Source organism: Haliaeetus leucocephalus, unplaced genomic scaffold, assembly GCF_000737465.1.
Source record: "Haliaeetus leucocephalus isolate CR32 unplaced genomic scaffold, Haliaeetus_leucocephalus-4.0 Scaffold190, whole genome shotgun sequence".
NCBI classification, from domain to species: domain Eukaryota; kingdom Metazoa; phylum Chordata; class Aves; order Accipitriformes; family Accipitridae; genus Haliaeetus; species Haliaeetus leucocephalus.
Window position 1 is genome coordinate 443,735 of NW_010972626.1, and position 22,431 is coordinate 466,165.

The following is a 22,431-nucleotide window of genomic DNA, read 5'->3' on the forward strand; positions in this document are numbered from 1 at the left end:
TCCATTAGCCCCTCTGATCATGCTGAACGAAACGGTCTAATTTACAAAGTATTTTAGGACAGAACTTAGAGGTTCTACTTGCAACTAAGTGGATTTTGCAGCTTACGCTACACACAGACGGGAAAGTAGACGAGCGGCTCCAAGGCTCACTGGCAAGAAGCCACGCGACCCGTTGGCCACGGACGACGCTCATCGTGAAGGGTCCCGGTACCCGCGGTAAGCGGGAGGTGCGGCAACAGCCCCGGGACGCTTCGCCGACTACGGCTCGCTCGACCCTGCGGCGCCCGAGCGCGTCGGCTTTCTCACGGTCTCCGCTCGCAGCCCCGGCACCTTCACGCGGGAGCCCACCCGCAAGGCAGCACCGACGCCGGACCTCTCCCTGCGTCCCTCCCAGGGGACGATTCATCGGAACGACAGAGCTTTGGCTTCCCTATAATCGCCGTTTCCTCAAAACTCCGATCTTCCCTGCAAAATCTGCACATTAAATGCCTTCACAGCACCCTCCTGTGGGGATTCCGCGTCCATACAGAGACAGGGGCAGCTAGAAATGGGGCGTGCGAAGGAAATCCTCCTCCTCGTCCTCCGGCGACGCCGGCAGGGACAGGCAGCCCAAGCCGCCTTTGCCGCCCGCTCCAAGCGTGCCAGGCTGACCCGCCGGCACGCGCCGCGTCCCCGGTCGCTGAGCGGGGCCGGGGGTGCGAGGCGACGCCAAACATACCGCGACCACCGGCCCGGTCCAGCCCGAGGGACGGGGGCACTCCTCCGCTCGGCGTGCGGGGCCCGAAACCATCCAACGTGTTGGCCTGCGAATTACCGATTCGCAAAGCCAAGTAATGACAGTTAATGTTAAAAAAAAAACAAAACAAAAAAAAAGAAAAAGAAAAAAAATGGTTAAAGCAGATTTTCCTGTGGCAGCCACTGACAAATAAAAATGCCACCTCGACTATTTCACTGGGGTTTGCAATTGCTACCCAAACAGGGTATGCTGATGTTTAACCAGGTGCTCTCAAAACTAGGGAAATCTCCATTCAGCAGCACATTATTCTGGAATCACTTACGCTTTAATACTTCTGTTTTTGTGGTGATGCTACAGTTTAATTCAGATACTTGAATGCATTTTTACCATAAGCTACAGTGGGTTTATGCAATGCTTTGCCACCACGATGAAAACCTGGCAGTTCACTTATTTCTAAGAGGAGGAAGACTTGAGAAAGTTTATAATTATTACATTACCAAACATTTACATTTAAAAAAAAAGTTCCTATGTTACTTACGGTGTTGATTTACAGCATTCAGAGTGGAACTGCGATACAGAAATCCCATAGATACCACACACCTTCCCGCTTTTTGCAAGAACGCTGTAAAATTAGCATTGAATAAATCTCAAATCTGAATTATTGATTATCCTTTAGGATATGTCGTAATTTAATGCGCCTCACCATACAAGACTTGCAGAGCGCACACAGATCAATTCACTTGTGCAACATGCAATAAGAACACTTATATGGCATTATTCACTTTCAAAGCATCTCGCACCACATTAATTAATCTTAACAGATGATGCTTCTGTAGGAACGAACCAACTTTTTTGCTTCCCAAATCAATAGTTTTTTGGTTTTTTTAAATCTAGATATTCAGTGAAGTGCACAGACACACATGCAGACAATGATCTAATATTTTAAAAGGTTTAGAATGAGGTAAGAGTGATCGCAGGAAGGATGATATTCCCACATTTACTTTTTCCTCCACCTAACAAGGGGAGTTCTTTCCATACGCTTATCAATTGGTAACGACTGTTTTCACTTGTCTGGAATCGCACATTGCTCCCGTCCCTGGAGCACGCAAGGATTCCATCATGAAAAAAACCCAGGTTCTTCACAACATCAAGAGCAAAACTACAGAAGCACGCAGTTTGCCATGGCCAAGGAAGCTGGCCAGAGCCCGGCAGCTCTGGTTGCAGGGCGGCAGCTCGCCCGTGCAGCTGCAGGGCATGCAAAGAGCAAAAGCGGCACAAAATCTGGGAGTCGGGTACACCGCGGGCGGGCGCCCGGCACACTGCGTGGCCACGCTGCTGCCTGCACGCCTGTGCCACAGACTTGCTGGTCTAGGTCCTGGCACAAAGCGTACGTTTCCAGACAGAACTGCAACTTGCGTCAACGTAGATGTGTATGTCAATGGAGATGTAAACGCATCTAGAGAGCGGTAAAGAAATACAAGTATTTGGTGGATTTTCAGTTACGATTTAAGTTTTACACCTAGAAGCCTTGGAAAAAACCTGTACTTGGAACCATTTGTCTCCCTTAGTTATCCCCAAACAGAATAATAATCCAATTAGGGGCCTTAGATGGACTTTGCATTGCCAACAGCTGAAATACTGTGAGGACGTGATACACTCCAGATCAATTTCAACATGTAGAATCAATCAGAAATAAGCCATCAGAGACGAGCATCTAGTTTGGAAAATTCAAGTGCAAAACGGCGATTAAAAATTGCCATTCCGCTGCTGGAAAGCCTTCTCGTATTATCATACTGGGCAATAACTAAACCCTCCTCTTGAAAGTTAAAAAAATCACTGCAACCACGTACCTATGAGAAAGGAAGAGTTGCTCAGCGTGTCACCTCTAATTTGCTACCAAATTCTGAAGACATTACTGAGACCTGCAGCTGCTCTTCCAGGGCAAAGAAAGGCTGAGGTTGATGGCAAGCAGGGGCATGGAGGTGAGGGCTGAAATCCTTCCAGCGGAACCCAGAGAGGCAGAGCGAGCAGGCAGGAACGGCAGCAAGATGAACCAAGAACACAGTTTTTGTTGTTACTGTGACACAAAATGTGTGTCCAGGGAAGGCTGGTATTGGGTAGGAGCCTCTCATCGTTGATGGATGTAAGACATTACTCATTATTACTACCATCAGAAACGACAGCATCATCCGGGCAGTAGCAGCAGTATTTTCTGGATGAGAACACTCCATTTCTACCTTGAAGAATATCAATGCTTCCTCCACTACCCAGCCTTGCTAGTGGATAGTAGAGCTATTCCCAGCTACAAAGAAAATGTGTCCTAAACAAATGGAGAGGAGAAAGGCAAATACAATGTTTGATAATAGTCTTGCAAGCTGAAGTCTTTTACAGGAGGGAAATAATCTCAACAGCTGGAAGGACACCTTTCCTCACACCAAGGTCAGATCTTCCAAAGGAACTGAGGCCGCAAGGCAGCACGCAGATTGGCCCCAACCCAATTGGTATCGCAGAGAGTACCGTTCCCAATCTGCTTTCTTCTACGCATCTCCAAGAGGAAAAGCAAATGCCAAAGCATAAACCCTTGTTAACAAATTACACGTGGATCCAACTACTGAATTAATAATTTCTTAGCCTCTCATCAGCCTACCACCCTGCTAACACATGAGGACCAAGGAAGACGGGAAGTTAATAGATTTGACTTGGGTGAAAAAATAGCAGTGCTTCTCATCAGGAATTTACACGAGTGCCACGGCACCTTCCCCCTCCAGGTCCCTCGCAAAGAACAGAGAAAGGCAAGTTGTAGTATTTGTTTCATACGTTCATCACAACAGGAACATCACCCAGATCTAGACTAGGTCCAAGTAATAATCACTGTAATTAGCACTTCATTCATATAATTACCAGCAGACCCCATAACATTTTACAATGGAGGTAATTACCCATATTTTACAGCTGAGGAAACAGATACAGTGCAGGTGAATAACTTAAAAAGAAATCATCAGTAAATCTGTGGCACAGCCAGACACTGCAATTATCCTTATTTCCAGCCAAGGCTCTCCCCAATAATCCATGCTGAATTCACTGCTGTCTTGTGGGAAGGAATCCAGAGAAAATAAACACAAACTGGAATTTCCAATGTCTAGAAGAGCTGAAAAGCAGACAAGGCAAACCTGAAGGAGAAATAAAAACACATTTTTATCACTGAACATTTTCTCACCCGAGGTCTGCAGCTAAGAGCGAAGGAAAGACAGAGGACCCTAGCTCTAGCACATACAGAAAGCCAAATGCAGGGTTTCGACTGCTATAGGAGTTCTACTTCCGTAAGCAGAGTAAAAGCAGAAGCAGAAGACCGAGTCGGGGAAGGCTGCCCAATGGCGCCGGCTTACCCCTCCAGCGATCAAAGACCTTAATGCCTTTTGAGCATTTAAAGATTAAAGCAACAGCAGCAATTAAATTATTTAAGGACTTTGCAAAACAATATACACACAGAGCAGCAAGCGGGGTGAGAAGCCTGGGAAATTCACCCCCAACCCCCGAGGAGAAACTCCCGAAGAAGCCGACTGCCAGGGCAGCAGTCCTCCCGCGGCCGCCGCTCCGACAGCCAGGCGCGACCTCCCGCAAGGCTGGAGCAGCTCTCGGGCTTTCCTCCGCAAAGTGAGAATTCCCCTTCCCCTCCACACACCAGAGCAACAAGATTCTCACCCAGAAGCCGCCAGCCCTGAAATACAGTAGTAGGGGACGGCTGCCCATTTGTTAGGTTTATGGCATACACAGATTCTGTACAGAAATCTGTGTTTTCTCAGATACAGACTTTGGGGGGGGGGGGGGTGGAAATCTGCCCTGCACGCTTCTTCATCCTGCATGTGTGGATGAGTTTTATTATTAATAGAAAAATGTTTGCTTGTGTTGACTGATAGATCTGTTTTTCAAAGTAGGCCAGACTGAAGTGAGCAATTTGTCTGCTGCCTATGTATATTTTATTACATGAACAGCACATGCAGATGATTGATACACAAGTGTGTCTATTAGGCTGAATAAAGCAGATTAGGTTAATCCGACCCCAGCTGCATTACCTGAACTGCAAGACATGCAATGTTCTAAATCTAGTAAATGTGCCAAGTATTTCATTTCAGCCATTTAGCCTTATCGTAGGGTTCGCATATAAAAGCATCCAGCAGTAGAAGATATTGCACAAATTTCAAAATTAAGACTTGTTTCAGGGGTGGATGTTATCAATATTCCAGCTTTGAATAACAGAAAAACCTCATAAGCAGGAACAAATCTCTCAACAGAGTATTCTCTTAATATTTAAATAGACAAATGTTTTGCTTTGCCAACGTTTTGCAGCATTTGTGTAGTTCTTTGATTAAGCGTTTGAGGAAAAGCACGTATTTTAGTTCCTGTTCAGTAAAAAACAAGCTCAGTAAAATGAATTAAGTTCTTCATGGCATCTCTTGCCATAAAATGGACAACTGTTGCTGGTATTATCTACAGTCATCCAGTAACACTGCAGCAGAAACCCAAAGACAGACTTTAAGCTCGGGTAAATGGTAATGCTATTGCCATGTTAACAAAGCAGCTTTTCTTACTAATATTTAATGTTGTTTATACAGGAAACTGAGAACAATTCCCACCCTCCCTTTCCAAGGGCTCTACCTCCTCCTTCCCCAGCAGCTCGAGCATCCTGGAAGCCCCTGCAATAGCTAACAGGCATAATCCATACTCATTACTCCGATTTCTGTGAATAACCATCTGCATCTGCCAGAATACTTGGAAAGATCATGAAAAAGATAGCATGCATCATCCTGTGTCACCCAAACATCTTGTGAGATACACCCAACTATCTCCATCGCTAAGAGTGCTTACCTTATAAAAAAAAGGTAGGACAGACATGGCAAAATGCCTCCGAAATAAGAAATTCTAGCTATCTTTTAAGCCCATGTGTTTTTATATTATTGACTCCAATTCCCAACATCAGACGTTTTTATTCCATCACTTTTTTTTTTCCTCGCTATTTGTTCTACCAGGAGGCAGCTGAAAGCCAGCCCTCTACACAGAGAAGGGAGATTCCCTTTGGTTTCCAGATGTCTAAATAAAGGTTTTTTTAAAAATTGCTTTCCTAGAAAGGCAAGGCATTCATGTCTAACTGCTGCTGATATAAAATATGTGTTACAAGGAAGAGAAAAATAGTCTTCAAGGCTTTTTCTTGGGCAAAAAAAATATTTTCTCCACTGAGTTTTAAAAACCCTGTTCTGAAGACTGGAGAAATAGCTTGAGATGATTTTGGAAGATCATACTTCTCCAGCTGACAAGCAGCATTAAAACCAGAGTAAAAGCCAAATCCCAGCTATCCAAAACACGCTCGATGTAGGAGCGGCAGCTTTGTATACCAGAATTGATGACTCTAGGCCTACAAAAACTATTACAGCTAAAATTTGGAACAGGAAGCAAAAAGGAAAAAACCACCTGAACACTTCGAACACTGATGTAGGCTGTGATTGTCCATCTCAGCTCCTAACCACGGGGTCAAAGAGAAACAGGTGCATCAACACAGAGCAGATACTGGTCAGCAGAATTTTGTGAATACTGCTTTTGACTGCCACGTTCTTTTAACAGGTGACTCTGCAAACACAATGAAGGGCAGTTTAAAACCAGAGCTCTTGCTGTTTAAGCACAAAGATTAGTGCTGGAAATACCGTTTTCTCAAGCACGGATGCTAATTAAAAATAGAAGATGCTTCCTGAAGCAGACTCCGGTGATGACGGTGCATCCCCACTGCTCAGGGGTAAAACCTGCTGGGGCTCAACCCACCAAGCCTTCAGAGGACTCGCAGGTAAATAAGGCATCTCAGGCTCAGCCCCAGGGGCCAGCAGCACCCCCAGCAAACACTGCAGTGGAGCTTGCTGCAGCCTCTGTTGTGCTAGGGAAAGTATCAGCAGGAGGGTTTTCAGATGGGCTTCGGGCTCCTCCAAAAGAGGCCAGGCACGGGCAGTGGCCAGGTGAGGTTGGCAGAGCCGACTTGTAATATGCAAACAGCTCACTACAATTTTAATCTGTAGTTCTAATGAATGATATAAAGTTTTATAAGCATCAACAAGGCTCAGAGAAGACCTAAATCCATTTCAGTGCTCATTTAGCAGCTTCATCTGTGTGCAATTAAAACTTCAGCATTAAATGTTAGAGAATAAAATAATGAGACACTTAAAAAATAATCTGTGCTTCAGTGGGCTGTGCTCAGTAGATTTCATATGATCATTTACAAGATAAAAATAGAATCTGGCCAAAATCTGTCTTACATGCCAGTACCCTTTCAACAGAAAAATGGAAAGAAAACACCTACTTAACTTTGGGGAGCTTTACTACCCCATGTACGCACAACACTGCTTCTTTAAGCACATCCATGCTTAAAGCACATCCCAAAGCATTGATAACTTCCCTTTTGGCTTCAATGATAATGAAAAAATAAATGTAAATTAAGTTTCAATCGAGATTTTCATTTTGGTCTAAAGCCTAATCTTTTATTAAAATAGCTATCTGTTTTAAGCTGATGGCTAGGAAAAGTTATCTTCAGGATGGGGAACAAAATTTTAACAATAAAGAATATTTCTTATTCATAAGAGTATCTCAAATGCTCCCATGATTACTTTACGCTACCAAAATGTGACTGGGGTGGGGTGGGGACACCAGCATGTGTTTTACTGACCAAAAGAACTGTACAGAAAAGCAAATTAAAACCAAAGATGTACGGAAATATCAAAATTAAAAATTAGATTAAGTACTGGGAGAACACAGGTCAAAAAAGTAACGTACTATACAAGAAACATACACACAGTTAAACTTAAAAGAAGCAAAACCCAATGAAAATTACATACTTTATTTTTTTTAAACAACTTAAATAGTTTTTATTCAAGAAAAGCCAACATTACATATCTTCATAGAAAAAAAAAGACATTTGGGGAGGTCAGAGAACGCTACAGTTTAAAATGATGAAATGTTACAGCTTGCACACCAAAATTAAAAATGAAATGAAATTAAAAAAATGAAATGGTTACCAAAGTAATGCAGGTCAAGGGATCAAAGGTGAAGGGTCACACATTATTAAAAAGAAATCCAAAAGGGCGTCTGCATCAAGATCTCTGCAAAACAAAGGAGCTTCAGTGAGTAAAACTAATACCCTCCATGGAATCACATCAAAGCTCTTGCAATTCACACCCAGCACACGGCAGCACCCGCTGGCCGTCCTGCTCCCCCCAGGCACGCTGAATTGCAAGGTGCCTGCTGCAGCAAGCCCTCCTGCACCCACGACCACCCCGGCTATGGAGGTCAACTCCTACTTCTAGCAGCTTTTTTTCTACCCTTTGGGTTTTTTTTGTTTTGTTTTGTTTTTTTTAACCTCCCTGTAGAATGGTTTCTACAAGTATTTCCATTTCCATATTGCTGCATCAGTTTCTTATTAGACAAAATGTGTTTTCAGAGCTCGGGATAAAAACCAGCACGGCTCACGTGCTGGCACTGTGCTGCACAAAGCATGCAGTCCAGCTCCAGCGCTGACAGGTTACCTTCAGCAGGTCAGAACCCAAATGGCTGCCAATACAACTTTTAGATCACCTCTTTGCAGGGTAAGCATTACATGCTCTTTTTCAAGAGTTTGCTGTATTCATTGTAACTGTGGAAATATAGTAATTATTGACACACACGCACACCGAACTCCTAACATCATAATGTATTGGTTTAACACTACAATAAAAAAGTAATTCAAATGTGGTTACCAAGACAAAGGCCTCTACTCCTGGAATTTCAATTACACGGAAGCTATAAAAAAAACCTTTGGTACCCATTTCCAAGCAAGATGCAGTCAATTATCTATACTAAATTTATGCAGAGCATGTAATATTTACATCAGATAACTTCAGGAGAAAGACACCCACCAAGGGCATTACATCCCTTTTCATTTCAGCGCCTCTCCCCCTGCCTGGCAAGGCATTAAGTTTTGGGAATCTTTTGTCTGGACCAAAACAGCTTCATGCTCGAAGCCAAGAAATAAACCCACCCCACAAAACTGTGTCTTCCTAAGGTAAAGAAACCACCGATGACAGAAAATCTCCAAAGTTGAAGTGTAGTGCAATGACCTAATTTGCCTGTACGTTTTTCCAGAACACACACTGCATCTTTCTGCATTACTCCCACTTTACATGCATCACAGTCAAGAACCCACTGGAGAAAGTGGGAAGGTCTGTATTTTTAACACACCCCTCCCCCAGCAGCAGCATCTGGCAAACCCTCCTGCTAAAGTTACTGCCATGTGTTGGAGTTAAAACCAAGTTCTTGCCGTTACTTCCAACACTCGTCAGTTCCAACTTTTGTGAACCCAACCAAAAAGTCAGCTTTTCCGCTGTTATTTCACCCGCCTGCGGAGGCTGGGTCGTTTCATCATGATTTACCCTACCGATTTGTAAGACAACCTCATTTTGGAGGGAAGTGATTTGGAAACCAAGTGACTCGGAAATAATTCAACAACAAAGACACCGATTTGCAGTGACTCGGCAGCTAATTAAGTCTGGACCGCATTAACGTGAGTCACATGGTCAGGAGGAGCCCACAGCTCAGGAACTCCTCGAAGGCGAGAGATGGGTACCTGAACACGGTCACCCCGCATCCCCCGGCACGAGCCCCGGGCTCCCTCCCGCCTCCTCAGGTAACAAAGTGTGCGTAAAGGCGAGTTTTAGGTAACTCCCAGAACGTTTTACCGGTGGGATGGCAACTGACGGGCATTAAATGCGGGACAGTCCCACAAAGCCCAACGCCTCACCCGCATTTTGCTAACTCCGCTCTGCTGTACACTGGCCAGCAAACAGCTCCCCGCTCCTGGTTTTACGACCCACAGCCCCGTTTGTAAAGAGCTTGGTATAGACGCCAGTTCCAAAGGAATGGACGCAAAGACTTTTTTTTATATTTCTCCCCTAGTGCGACAGATTGCTCCCCTCTCCCTCTCTCTCTCCCCCCAGGTACGCTTCATTCCCCCCAATGATCACTCCTTTTGCGGAAAACAAACTGGGTTCACTCTTAGTCCTTTTTCTTACGTACTACCCCTGCATAAAATCTTCGCTTTTATTGGCACTAATTTTTCCTTCATATCTAGTTGTTCTTTTTCATCTAAATCCCCTGGTTTTCCTCTTCAAAATGAAACAGCCACCCTTGGAAGTAGCGAACATGAGACAGAGAAGACAGGATTTCAATCACTTACAAAATATAATATCCTCAGTTTCCATTCATTTGACAAGTGAACCAATTCATTTGTGTTTATATATGCCAGTCCCTGGCAGAGAGACACTTCAATTGACTTTGTAAATTGACTTTGTTGTAACATTTTCCTTGTAAAATGCGTTACAAAGCACAACTTGCATAACACACCAGCGAGTATTTTACTCAGTGCTGGGCAAGCCAGAGACCCAAATACATGATGCAGTGGTACCTACCACTACTGTTGATGTTCCTGTAAACAGCTAAATAATAATTACATTAATGCCCTCTGCTGATTCTCTCATGTTTGAAGAAGGGTTTACATAACTGGTAACTCCAACTTCTTATTTCCCCTACATCCACATTCTCTTTTGATACTATACTTCAGAGTAACCACATACCATTAAAAAGAATGAGCCCCAACAGATGATGCAGGTTAGGAAAAAACACACCAGGTTAATCAATTGGAGGAAATAATATTCCACCTTATTTTCCCTGCATTCCTAGAGCAATCTATGGTTTGTTTTTTTTTAAATTGTGCATTATTGTGTATACACTAGACAAAGGATTGAGAGCCCGGTCTTACAGAGGAGAACAGACGTCTGGACATGCATTTGTTGCTGCTAAACTACGGTTGTCTACACGACACACCTTCAGTAGAGGAGCCTTGCCTGACATGACAAAACCCCAGAAAGTCGCTTCCATCTGAAGTAGCCACTTCAGTTTGCTGGGAGGTTTCGTCCTTGTACCCAAGAACTGCTCTTGTCTGCTCTCTCGCTCGGTGCAGCACACAAACCAGTACATCCACTTCCCAAACAACACAAACACAAGCGGCTGCATCTCTACATACAGGAGCACCGGGAAGCCCAAATAGGAGGCACGGCCATGGGAGCGCTCAAACCAAACTGGACCAATTCCACTCCAAACTAATTGCTAGAAAAAGTTTCAAAATTTGTAAAAATAGTAAGAGGTATTTTGACAGGTTACTAATGTCAAAAAGCCAGTGAGTTAAATACCATCAGCATTTTATACTTTGTATAATATGCTAAAACTAATTATGAAGTAATTTTTTTCTTCAGCTGTCATTAAGTGTAAAAAAGTTAATTTAATTCATTCAATTGAATTCACTTGGGAAAAAAAACCCCAACAAACAGGAGGGCAGTACATTATCCAAAACAATACATTTCATCTGTTTGCTACGCTTTACAGGATTCAATCTGGTTCCAGGACACCAACACATTAACTGAACAGAACTGCAAAATCAGACATTTTTAAAGACTTATCGTTATACAATCACAACATCAGTCCTAACACTAACAAAAGGGAAGGAAAATAAGTTAGATTTTCCTAAGAGGAAGATGAGGAATCTCTCTCTATTAGCGCATGAACAGCATAGCAGGTATTACTGCTTTTGTTTAAAATTGCCAGGAACAGTAACCTTTCAATTCTGCTAAATCACCGAGCCTGCTCACAACATTTCCTAATTATGTAAACATGACTGAGAAACTGCAAAAGCAAAGCCACTAGCAGATTTTCTGCTTTGTATATTAAGCAAAGCACAGAATTTCATTAATTTCACAAAATAAACCCATAATGAAGTGCTTCTGTTAAAGAGAAATTTCCATCTCATTCACTGATTGGCCTTAAAACCCTAAGTATGCACGCAGTGAGAAAAGCTGCCCACCCGTGCTAGACAGCATCAGTCAGGTGTACAAACAGTTTACTCCTGACTCTGCTCTAGTCAGGGTGTAAACGTTATTTCCTTTTGATCTCACTTTCAGAGCCACTGCTTCTCCTTTAAAGAAAAGTGGGTTTTCTTACATTTCTGTTGTTGGCCAAGGGGATGGACACACTTTGGAAAGCACGCTACCAACGGCTGGTAGAGCAAGCATCCAACTAGCTAGTGACAAACTCAGATGGGACATGCCCTTCCCAGCTCCAGTGGCTAGCAGAAGACCACCACCACTGAAACAAAGGACTTGAATCAACACCGACGTTCTTGATTTTACAGATGCTCTGGCTGTTCCAGCACTTGGCAAACATGGCGCCCTCAACTAGGCACTTTCAACTAGGCACTTCCTTTCATTCACAAAACCTTATGTTAACTTGGTTCAGCCCCCAACTCGGCACAAACCTAAAGGCAATGCTGCGTGTCAGACCAATGGTGGCGGGAGGAGATGCCATGTCAGAAGTGTGCACAAGCCGGACTGTGACCGCTTCCCCACTACTGCTCCAGCAGAGGATCATCAGGCGGAACAGAAAGCAACGAAACTTCTCATCCTAGCATTTGCCAATACCACCTTAATATTTTATATTCCGTGATCACATGGGTAGTAGGCAATTAGTCAAAATTAAATATTCTTATTGCTCGTGAGAGATCACAGAGCCGATGCAGACAGCGAAGACATTCCAGCTTTGTAAGAGCTCGGCAGCCGCAGAGCTCTCATGGCAATGGCCAGCCTCTGGCTTCGGGAAACTCTGCGCTTAAGCAAAACACATCTGAATTAACTTGACCTTAATGGAAAGCATTAAACAACATATACTGAATAACTTTACAGTCCTCAGGAAACTGTAATGAGCACTGTTGCTTCTCCAGAGAGTTTTGCCATCTTGATGGCATATCGCAGAGGGGATGCTGTGACCTGGACAGACACCCCCTTCCTTCCTCGCTCTGACTGTGGTGATGAGAAAAGCTGATCCCATACACTTTCTCCAACCCATGAATTTGTAACACATTAAGCTGCTTTGGTAAATGAGGTATGAACTGGTACAGTAACGTAGCCCAATGTTACAATACACCCTACTGTCCAGGGCAGCCTTAAAACAAGCAGGTGTTTTAAGTTTTCAGACATAGGAGTTAATTCTAAATGGCACTTGAAAGCATTTTAAAAAAAAAAAAAAAGTAGTAGTAGTATGCCATACTGCTCCGTCTTTACCCGGAGTGGTACTTTGATGAACAAACTTGTGATGACAGGAGCCATGCCAGTAACTGGCTGCCTGACACTTATCTGCCAGGGGGCTGAGGGGGAATTGGAGTAGCAGGTGGCAGGCGACGTATCGCTTTCACCTACTCCTTGCTAGCGTTTCATAGCATAATAGCCAGACCAAATGCTTGAGACTCACTTCCCAAATCAGTCTAGGTCCCTTACGTCCCTCAGGCAATTCTCCAAACCTTCAAGATCTTCTCTGCGCTTTAGAGAAAAGACAGAAAATAACTTGATGTCAAGCGGAAGAGGAGAATGTCACTGTCGTGCAAGCAAAGCAAAAATGCAAGACCACATCAGAGATGTCAGTGAGCATGCAACTCAAGGTCCCCAACACAGCATCATTAAAGAACTTCTTCTTATGCTAAATAATGCTCAAATAGAGAGTTTTGTTATTGCACTTATTTGCATACTACCAAGCAATACCTAAGGCTGAAATTTGTAACAAGTTGATGCTAGATGTCACACTAGAAAACAGGGCATTTCTGTCTTGCCCCTCAAGAAAAGCCTAAGCACACGAAGCAATTACTACTGTTTTTTTCTACTGTGGAAATTCTGGGCTTCTCCCAACAGAGAACGTAAATATAGAATACTGTCAGAAACAAAAGCCCTAGGTAGCATTTTACATTTCCAATGTTTAACTTTTTCCTTCTTTCTCAGACTGTGTCATTAAGTTTACAAGGATGATTAATGACTGCGTCTGCCAACTCCACTAATGAAAGGCATCTCTGCTCAAAGCCACAATCCCGCTTTTGGCAAGCACCATGCAGAGACAAGGTTACTCCGACACCCTTGAGCCCCTGCACCCACCGTACCGCTGAGAGCACAGCAGCCTGGGAAGCTCCCGGTTCCCGGATAACCTGGTCACTCGACAGAAAGAAGCAGGATGCCTTTCCTGCGGACAATGTCTCTTGCTGCCCAAAGCAATTAGCGGTTCAGAAGCTAGCGACCTTTGCCACCCGCGTTAGTGGACGAGGCACGAGGAGAGGAGTGCCGACAGCCGCCAGGCAAAGCAGGAGCTCAGCCGAGCGCCCAGACGGACCGGCAGACAGCCGGCTCTGCACGGCGGTGCTTTGGGACCATCCATCCCGCTCCTCGTGGAAGGGACCCGAGACCCAGCGCCCCCGAAATCCACCCTCGGTGCGCACCGCGAGCACGCCGAGCAAGCTACAAGCGGCACTGCTATGGGAAGTCTTTGCTCCATCCGCTTGCTAAAGCCAAGCCAGATCTGCATTACACAAACACTAAAACAGTTCAAAATGAACGACAACTAAAACCTGAGAGCAAGGAACTCTGTCAAATGCACAGAGCGTTTGCAGAATTTTCTGGCAATTAACTGATTTGTCCTAACATGAGAAATCGTATGAAAAACCCCTTTCTATCCTCCCCCAGAGCAAGAGAAATAAGCACACACACACTTTCACAGGCATCTCAAAAAATGTAAATCTGTAATTAAATTGCTTGGATTGCTTGGCTAAACTTATGATTTTGTATCTCTGGTTAAAAAAAAAAATTGAATTAGAGGGAACACTTCCTTCACTAGGAAATATAAAACCACTATAAACTTGATTTAAGACAAGATGACATCTTGATATGGAAATATATTTCCATCAAACATTTCAGTTAAAACTGCATAATCTGACGGAAAGCAAACATCTCAGTAACGTGTTCTAAGAATTTTTAAATGCTCCATTTCTCTTGCCGCTCATAGCATTATTTTACTAAGTGTAAAGTCAACCACAACCTATTCAGCTCTCAAAGGATATTGTTTCTCCATCCCAATTACCCAGTCCAGAGCAACATATGACCATTATCCTCAATCTGCAGATGAAAGCGCTCAGAAAAAGTTATTTGCGGCGTTCCCATGGCGATGCCCTGGTAGAGGAAAGAACAAACCCCAGCTGCTCCCTGACCTCCGCATTCAGCCTCGACAGCAGCTCATTTGCAGATGCAAGGCAATCATCAGCAGACCAAGCCTACGCGCCAGCGTGCAACTCTGGCCCTTTATGCCACCCACCAGCCCCAGTGGCTGAAGATACATCTGCACTTTATTTCAAGGACCCACAGATGCATACAAAGGCCATGTTTAAGTTTCCTTGAAATACCCCAAAAAAAGGAGCAGAAAAAGGGTTTTGGAAAGTAGCCAGGTCGCAGCTGGGTTAGGAGGACCAGCGCCGGCCGCCCCTTGGGACACATCCCACACCGCATCCCACCACGCTCACACTCCGGAGAAGTCTACGGTGAGACCGGACATCCATGAGTTTGTCCAAACACACATGAGTTTGAGGGAGGTCAACAATGTCACAGACATATTCAGATCTGTAAGTTACTTTACGCATTTTATTTTCTTTTATACCTTTTAACTAACCTCCCTATCCATGAGATACCTTGCAAGCAGTACCCATGATCTTGAAATTAACACAAAGATTCCGGAAGTACCACTGTATAAAATACATCATCTTCTTCTGTATTTTACAACTCACGCCTTCACCAGCATAGACAGAACACCTGTGCACTCAGACGAAAACTTACATTCCCTTAGGAATGACTCTGAAATGTAGTCCAACATTATTATTCAATTATACCATAAGAAAAATTCAAGTATTATAACAGTGAACAGAATTAAACTTCCAGGTTGGGGGTGGGGAGGGAAATAAAATCTGTAAGCTAAGCTCCCTCCTCCCCCATAATTAACACAAATTTTCCAAGACTTCATCTAGGCATAAGATTCTGCTTTTTTTTTTCTTTTCTTTTTTTGCACGCCTCTGAGCTAACGAGGCCAAAAATCTCTGGCCACAAGCTCTTCCTTTTAAATAATGCAATAGGGAAACTGAAACCAACATGCCACATACACTGGCAGAGGCAGCGCCAGTAATAACCCATGTAGAGAACCAGCTCCTTGTCCCCACTGTGTGGCAGCCACAGTGACAGATTTTGGAGGAAAGAGAGATATAAATGAGTGTGACAAACTTGACATTTAAAAAGACAGAAGTGGGTTGGGTTTGGTTTTTCAACATACTAGCTCATGATTTGTGATTATTAGCAAACAATCCATCTCGAATTAAGGTATGAGACAAACCTACACCAGCAATATGCTGGCAAGCACCACCAAAACCATTCACTTCCCCCTCTCCAGAATGCCAACATGTCCTGCAGAAGGAAGCCTATGCTCCCCAATTTTTCTTCTAGCTTAATACACCTCACAAGCACCTACGCTTTCCCGTTTGTATCATGCTTCTGAATAACAAAAATTTTCAGCTATGTGATTAACTTCATGTGCCACATTCTGTACCCTGGCAGGCTACACACACCAAACATTGTTCAAAAAGAAAAGCTGAAAGCCTGCGTGTGTAAACGTATACACAAGGCTCTAAACTAGGGACAACAGAAATACTAGAGAAAAGTGACTAAAAACCAACAAGCTGTTCCCAATAACAAGAAGGAGCATCATTCTGCCACAGACTCATGTGGAGAGCTTGCTTTCTCAACTGTCTTTGTCAAAACATCATCTTTTAGAGCCACTGGAATTGCTATTACTCCATGCCCCGTTCCCATTAGTACAAACGCTATCACAGAATAAATGGCAACCCACATTTTCTACAAGTCACATTTCAACTCAGATGACCCAAGACAAAAACATCTACACAGAAGACCCAATGCCAGCAACTCCCCCCAAAACCCGATTAATTCTGTCACGGTACTTAGTATGTTAAAAACATATACTTGACTTGAACTTTCAGACAAAAACAGGGGGGAAGGGGTGTAAAGGACTCTGACCTTGAAAAATACACACATGAAGTGATCCGTACTTGATTCTGTGCTCAGTAAATATACACATGAACTGATCCATATTTGATTCTGCACTCAGCTTGCCACTTGCAGTCATTAAACTCGTGGGTACAGTTTTTGTTAATGCATTTAGATGTTACAAACGATTGATTAGAGGGACAAGAATAGTTAGCTAGCAACAGGCAGATACTAACTGGAGTTTTACAGCAGCTTCTCAAAGTTGATTGCTGCTATTATTAAATGATTCGCACAAATATGGCAAAGGTACTGTAAGACAGTGCTACTGAAAACCAAAACTACACTGGGTAGGTATACCCACTATACTACGTGGGTATTGTGGTGTAACTTCCAGCCTTGCTGCCCAGAAGGAATAAAGGCAAAGGATCGTAGGCCTATTTGGATCGTTCTTCAACTTTACTTTGGTCCACAAGACACCTGAATTTTAAATACTTCTGTTTCATGTCAATGAACCCAACCATGAGGTGTTAAGAGGAGATATGCAAACCAGCACATTCAGAGTAACTGGATTCCAGTATAAAACATCCAATTCTGTGTGTCCCCTGTTCTTAACAAGATTTCTCAGACGGGAGCAAGCTGGTTATTTCTCAGGACCCCGTTTGGCAGGAACAAACATGCACTGGCTTTTTGTTCACAAGTCTTTACACGCAGTAAGATAACATTTTGTTTAACATGGTACCAAAACACCTATCTAATTTTAAACAATTTTGAAACATGTCAAGAGGATGGTACAAGATTTGACTCTTTGAGACCAGTGACATACACACACACAAGCAACAGACTCCTACTATACTAGTAGTCAGCTTCCACATTTGCTTTCCTAGTCTAGTTTAAACCTCACTTTCAACATGTAATAGGACTTTATTATTTGAACAACAGGTTCCAGAGCCAGCAAATTCATATTCTGTAACTTACGTGGCATGCTCTCAAAAATAATCCATAAGCATCAAGTAAGCTGGTACATTTAAGAATAAATAAGAGATGTAACTACCTCATTAGTGTTCCAGCGGTGCCTCTCTTTCGGTAAACTTGAACATTTTGGTAGACATTCAAGCAGCTTCTTCGGTAAAAAGATTTTTACATGACTGCCATTGCTGTTCCCATGATCATCTAGAAAGAAGAGGAGACACGTGATGCATACACAGGACAACAGGCGGTTTCCACTAGGAGACCCTAGCTACGATGAGACTCGGAAACCCACCAATTCACTTGTCACAGAGCAGGCAATTTGTCATTGCAAAGAAGAATATGGCTTTCTGTTGAAATCGCACCTTTATTTCAGAAATATAAACACAGTTTAATTCCTTGTGGTTGCAAAGTTTGAGAAGAGCTTTGATGGATTTCTGCATGAGGAGCCTGTGTGTGTGCTTACCTGTGCCTATTTCAGCTTATTATTTCCTTCAGTGACAAATTTTACAAGCAATAGCAACAAAATGTTAGAGAAGCTGTGACCACAGCAGTATGACCTGCCAGCAAAGTCATAAATGAAGTTCACACTCGACAGGATTTGCAAGTAAATAAGCAGAACCCCAGTACCTGCTATAATTTTGTCAAGCTGCAGCAGAAACGCAACTCAAGGTCTATTAGTTCATTTAAAACTAAAATGCGCTGTACCCATTAAAAACAGGTTACTTTTCTTTCCACGGACAGCTCAGAAAGCGAATGCAGTTCCTCAACTGGAGAGTAAGGTAGAGGGATGGAAATCTTCCTACCTCACCACACCCAAGGGTCGCAAAAGCAGAAATACTGCAGAACACGATATTATTATTTTTTTGTTGCTAAAAATGTAAAAGGTGCATCAACTGCCCTTAAAAAAACAACAAAAAAGAGACCCCAAAACCCTTTAAGTCCAACAGCAGCCCGCATAAGTCCCAGAATCATTAACTTCATTGTGCCTCTCTATCCTCCCTCTGAGACCGCCTAAAGAATCACAGCATCCACGAACGGTGCATATACAGATCACATCAGTCCCCGCAGAAAAGGGAATCGGAGTGGCAGGATAAGACATTCCAGCCACACCACAGGAGTTTTACTAGTTCTCCTTCTAAAAACCACCATCTCTGCCTGCTTCCACTATTCTCACGCTTTGTGTGACAGATACTGGGCAGGAGTATACGAGAAATACACTTATTCATTGGCATTTTATCCTACAAAATTCATTTACAGTCATCTCCCATTTGGAAGCATCCAGAAAAAAGGATATTAACTTTTTCCTTTTACACATCTCATCATTTTGTGTCATTAAACAGGTGCCAGCATCATGATAAAACTCCTCTGCAATTACATATGATACGGAAATTTCCCATGACCTGCAGCAAACCCTGAGAGAACTTGTCCCGCAATCATTTTAGAAAGCAGGCGAAAAGCGCAAACCAGCAGCTAGACAACCCTAGTATTTTTAAAGCTTGATTATACTCTTGGATGTGTCAAGTTCAACAATATACATGCTGTTAAATCAACTACTCGTGCAAGCACAGCAGATGAGTTTACAAGATAAGCAGCGATGTGTATGATAAACGTGAGCTGCTCTATAATTTATGAGTCCTGCACGCTCCCTGAGTTATTGGGAACTTTACTGTACGACTGCGTTAGACTAAATCAACAGGGTTGCCAGTTTCATACTTCTTCCTGGGCAAACGAGCAGTCGGGCAGCACTGATCCTTGCTGAACTGATAAAGAAATCGGGAAGAAGGTTGTCTCAATTATTATTTTTTTTGTATACCATTCCAGGATTTCTAGCTTGACGTTGAGTATCTCAGACCATTACTCTACAGGGCTTTTTGGCCACATCTTTTTCCCAGTCAATGTTCCGCACGTGTGGCCGTCACCTTTGGTTACCTCCCACCGCCTCTGGCCACTCAAAGCCTCACAAACACGCATGTCGAGACACTTGGGGTTATCCACAAAGACACCAACTTACTTGGGGCAAAGAACGGAGCCAGACAGGGCCCTGCTGCGACAGCAGCCCCCCGCCATTCCCACCTGTACTTTCAGATCCGCCACCTGATTTAGCCGGTACCTACTTAACATTCCCTGCATTCATTTTATACCGTTTTCATTTCTCATTCAAAATATTGCATTGCACTACATTCAATTCATTAAGGCGGCAAAGTATTTTACAGCACACATTATTGCTTTTATCAGCCAAACTACATCCCCAGTTACATCTCATCAGCTTATTTTCCATGGGCACATTTTAATTGACATTAATTGTATTACTTCCCCTTACCTCCGTATCAGTCAAGTCCTCTATCATTCATTCCATTATTTTGCAGGGCTGGCAGACCTCTAATTATTCAGCTCGTTTTATTAACTTTCTTCCACTGTCATCAATTATCAGTATTATTAATCCAGAAAGTGCCTATGGATAATACATCCCCTAAAAATGTTTTGGTAGAACTTAGTAGAACTTGCTGACTCTAAACCTTCCAATTCCTGTTGTTAGCATCTCATACCTTTGTGTTATTATAGCAATGGAAGGTCATTTTCATCATCCTGTAACGTGACTACATCTCACGTAGGCTTCCCTTTTCTCTGGCTAGCAACGACACTTCTTCTTTCCAAAAAACCCCCAACACGGAAAGCAACAACTGCCACCTGCCTCAATCTGACAGGCTTTTCGTTAAAGAATCCTCTATCCGCATGGTCAGAATGACACCCAATAATCACATTATGGGAAGTAAATCCTAAATTCAATGACCTCTAAACAGATTTGACCTTGGAAAAGGACGGAGTTGGCCAACCAGCTACGAGGATTAAAAGCAAGAAAGCGCCTCGCCCCAAACGATGCGCACGCACTTGCTTTAAAACTTGCTTCTCTACCCGCTGGAATCATTCACGACATACTCCCAAACGGAGGAAAGTCTATGCAGGTAAGATGGGGAAGCCGGGCACAGAAGAGGAGGATTGCTCTCCCAGCTGCACCAACGGTGCTGGCAGACCTCGGTCACCCCTGGACCTCCACCCCGTGACTTGGCCTCCTTCGTCCAAGCGTTTGCCATCAGCAGATCCCCAAGCATCACACAGGATTTGTCACCCCCACCTACAGACTGGCTACTGAGAGTTCACATTCCTCCAAATCCACCACTGCTTTGCTACTCAGGCTCCTCACAAATAAAATCACAATCCTTCAAACTAAAACACGTAAATCTTTAGGGAGGTGGAGCAAAAAAAATGGTTGCCCTTTGGTTTGACTCAAATCTGTCATTTCTAGTCAACCTGACGCACCCACTCCCCTACCACAGAGTCTTCTGATAAAGTCAGAGGAGCGAGAATCAACACTGCTCAGCATCCACACCCAACTTACAGAGCAGCCAGCACGTTCCAGAGGGAATATTTTACATTTATTTAGAACTAAAATTTCCTCTGTAGTTAAAAAAAGGACCTGCAGTTTCACAATGCTTATTTGATTTTACTGTGCAAATCCAGGCCAGATGTGTAATTGAACTTTCTTCCTCGCATTATTTTTGCTACGGGTGCGACTTATGACATTGTGATCTGCAAACCCATCCAGTGTCAATAAAAAGTGCTTTTGCAAGCAAAGCTGCACTTGCACAAGGAGGATTTGCCAGTAAAGCTGCATCGACATGGGGTTTTTTTTAGTGCAAAGCTGGCCACAGCTCAAAAATGCTTCCCCAGGCACGCACAGCCAATTCTGAAAACTACAATAAGGAAGCTATATACTAAAATATAGCGGCCTACAATATATCTTGTTATAATTCAATACAAAAATCCAAAATTTAAGTTCCATTAGCAATCTTCAAGATTACTTATTAGCAAACCAGAAACTTGTGTAAAATTAAGAAAAGTACAACTATTATAAAGTTCATGGAAAGTTCCATATTAATTATACCACATAAACCCTTCGTAATTTTATGGGTTTCTTCATGCTCCTTGCACTTTATCCTCCCAAGGGATGCAACATGGGCCATAAAACTTTAAAGTGCACAACAGCAAATCACACAGCGAGTCTGTGTTCTACCCTCGCTCTCCAAACAATCCCTCCTTCCCCACACCCCCTCCCCTTCCCCACACCCCTTTAACTGGTTCTTAAATCTTCTGTGATCCAGGAGGTGAACTTAGATCTGTAGACCATTTAACTACTGCAGTTTATCAATATAACGTATAATTGGAGAATACAGAAATGGCTCAATGGATGTTGATCAACTGCTGATTTGCAGACAGTTCTATACTGAAAATAAATATAAAGAATAAGCCTATAAAATCACAAACACAAGTTTCATAAACCCATTATTACAAAGTAGTAACTTAGGGTTGGCCATCTTCTTAACTACCGCACAAGAGGTAAAAGGTGTTTAAACGTTACAAATAGGTGCTTTCGTATAAAACAAACGGCTAAAGTCACAATGTAATTATTAGCTACTTAAATGGAACGGGAGGGCATCAAGTTAACTGTGACACCACTCACCACACTGCTGTTTAAGCAGCAGAACCAAGTAAATACAGTTCAGAAGTGGCACCTGTACGAACACAGTCAGCGTAGGCTAGCAAAGTCATCCAGTCTTCGGCGTAACGCAGTATTAACCCATGCACCAGCCCTCCTCACAAGGAAAATAACAAACGCGTGCCTTAGGTAAGAGAGCTCAGTAGTGATTACATCGATACCCAACGCCAAGGCACCGACTCCACTGTCCTTTCTTTGGA

General features: G+C 43.2%; 1 protein-coding gene across 2 annotated transcripts in view; it reads right to left on the minus strand.

Moving 5' to 3' along the window:
* Positions 1-22,431, minus strand: part of CAMTA1 (calmodulin binding transcription activator 1) — a 321,555-nt gene that overhangs the window by 274,811 nt on the left and 24,313 nt on the right. Inside the window, exons 2-3 of one of the 2 annotated variants that reach the window (XR_774217.1) lie at positions 17,759-17,877; positions 7,613-7,872 (exon numbers count right to left, since the gene is read on the minus strand). Coding sequence is in view for 1 of the 2 variants with exons in the window: in XM_010565346.1 (XP_010563648.1) it covers positions 17,759-17,877 (119 nt within the window). In the remaining variant the exon portion in view is untranslated. Of the gene's footprint in view, positions 1-7,612; positions 7,873-17,758; positions 17,878-22,431 lie in introns of those variants that run through there. The other variant, XM_010565346.1, reaches the window with a different exon arrangement.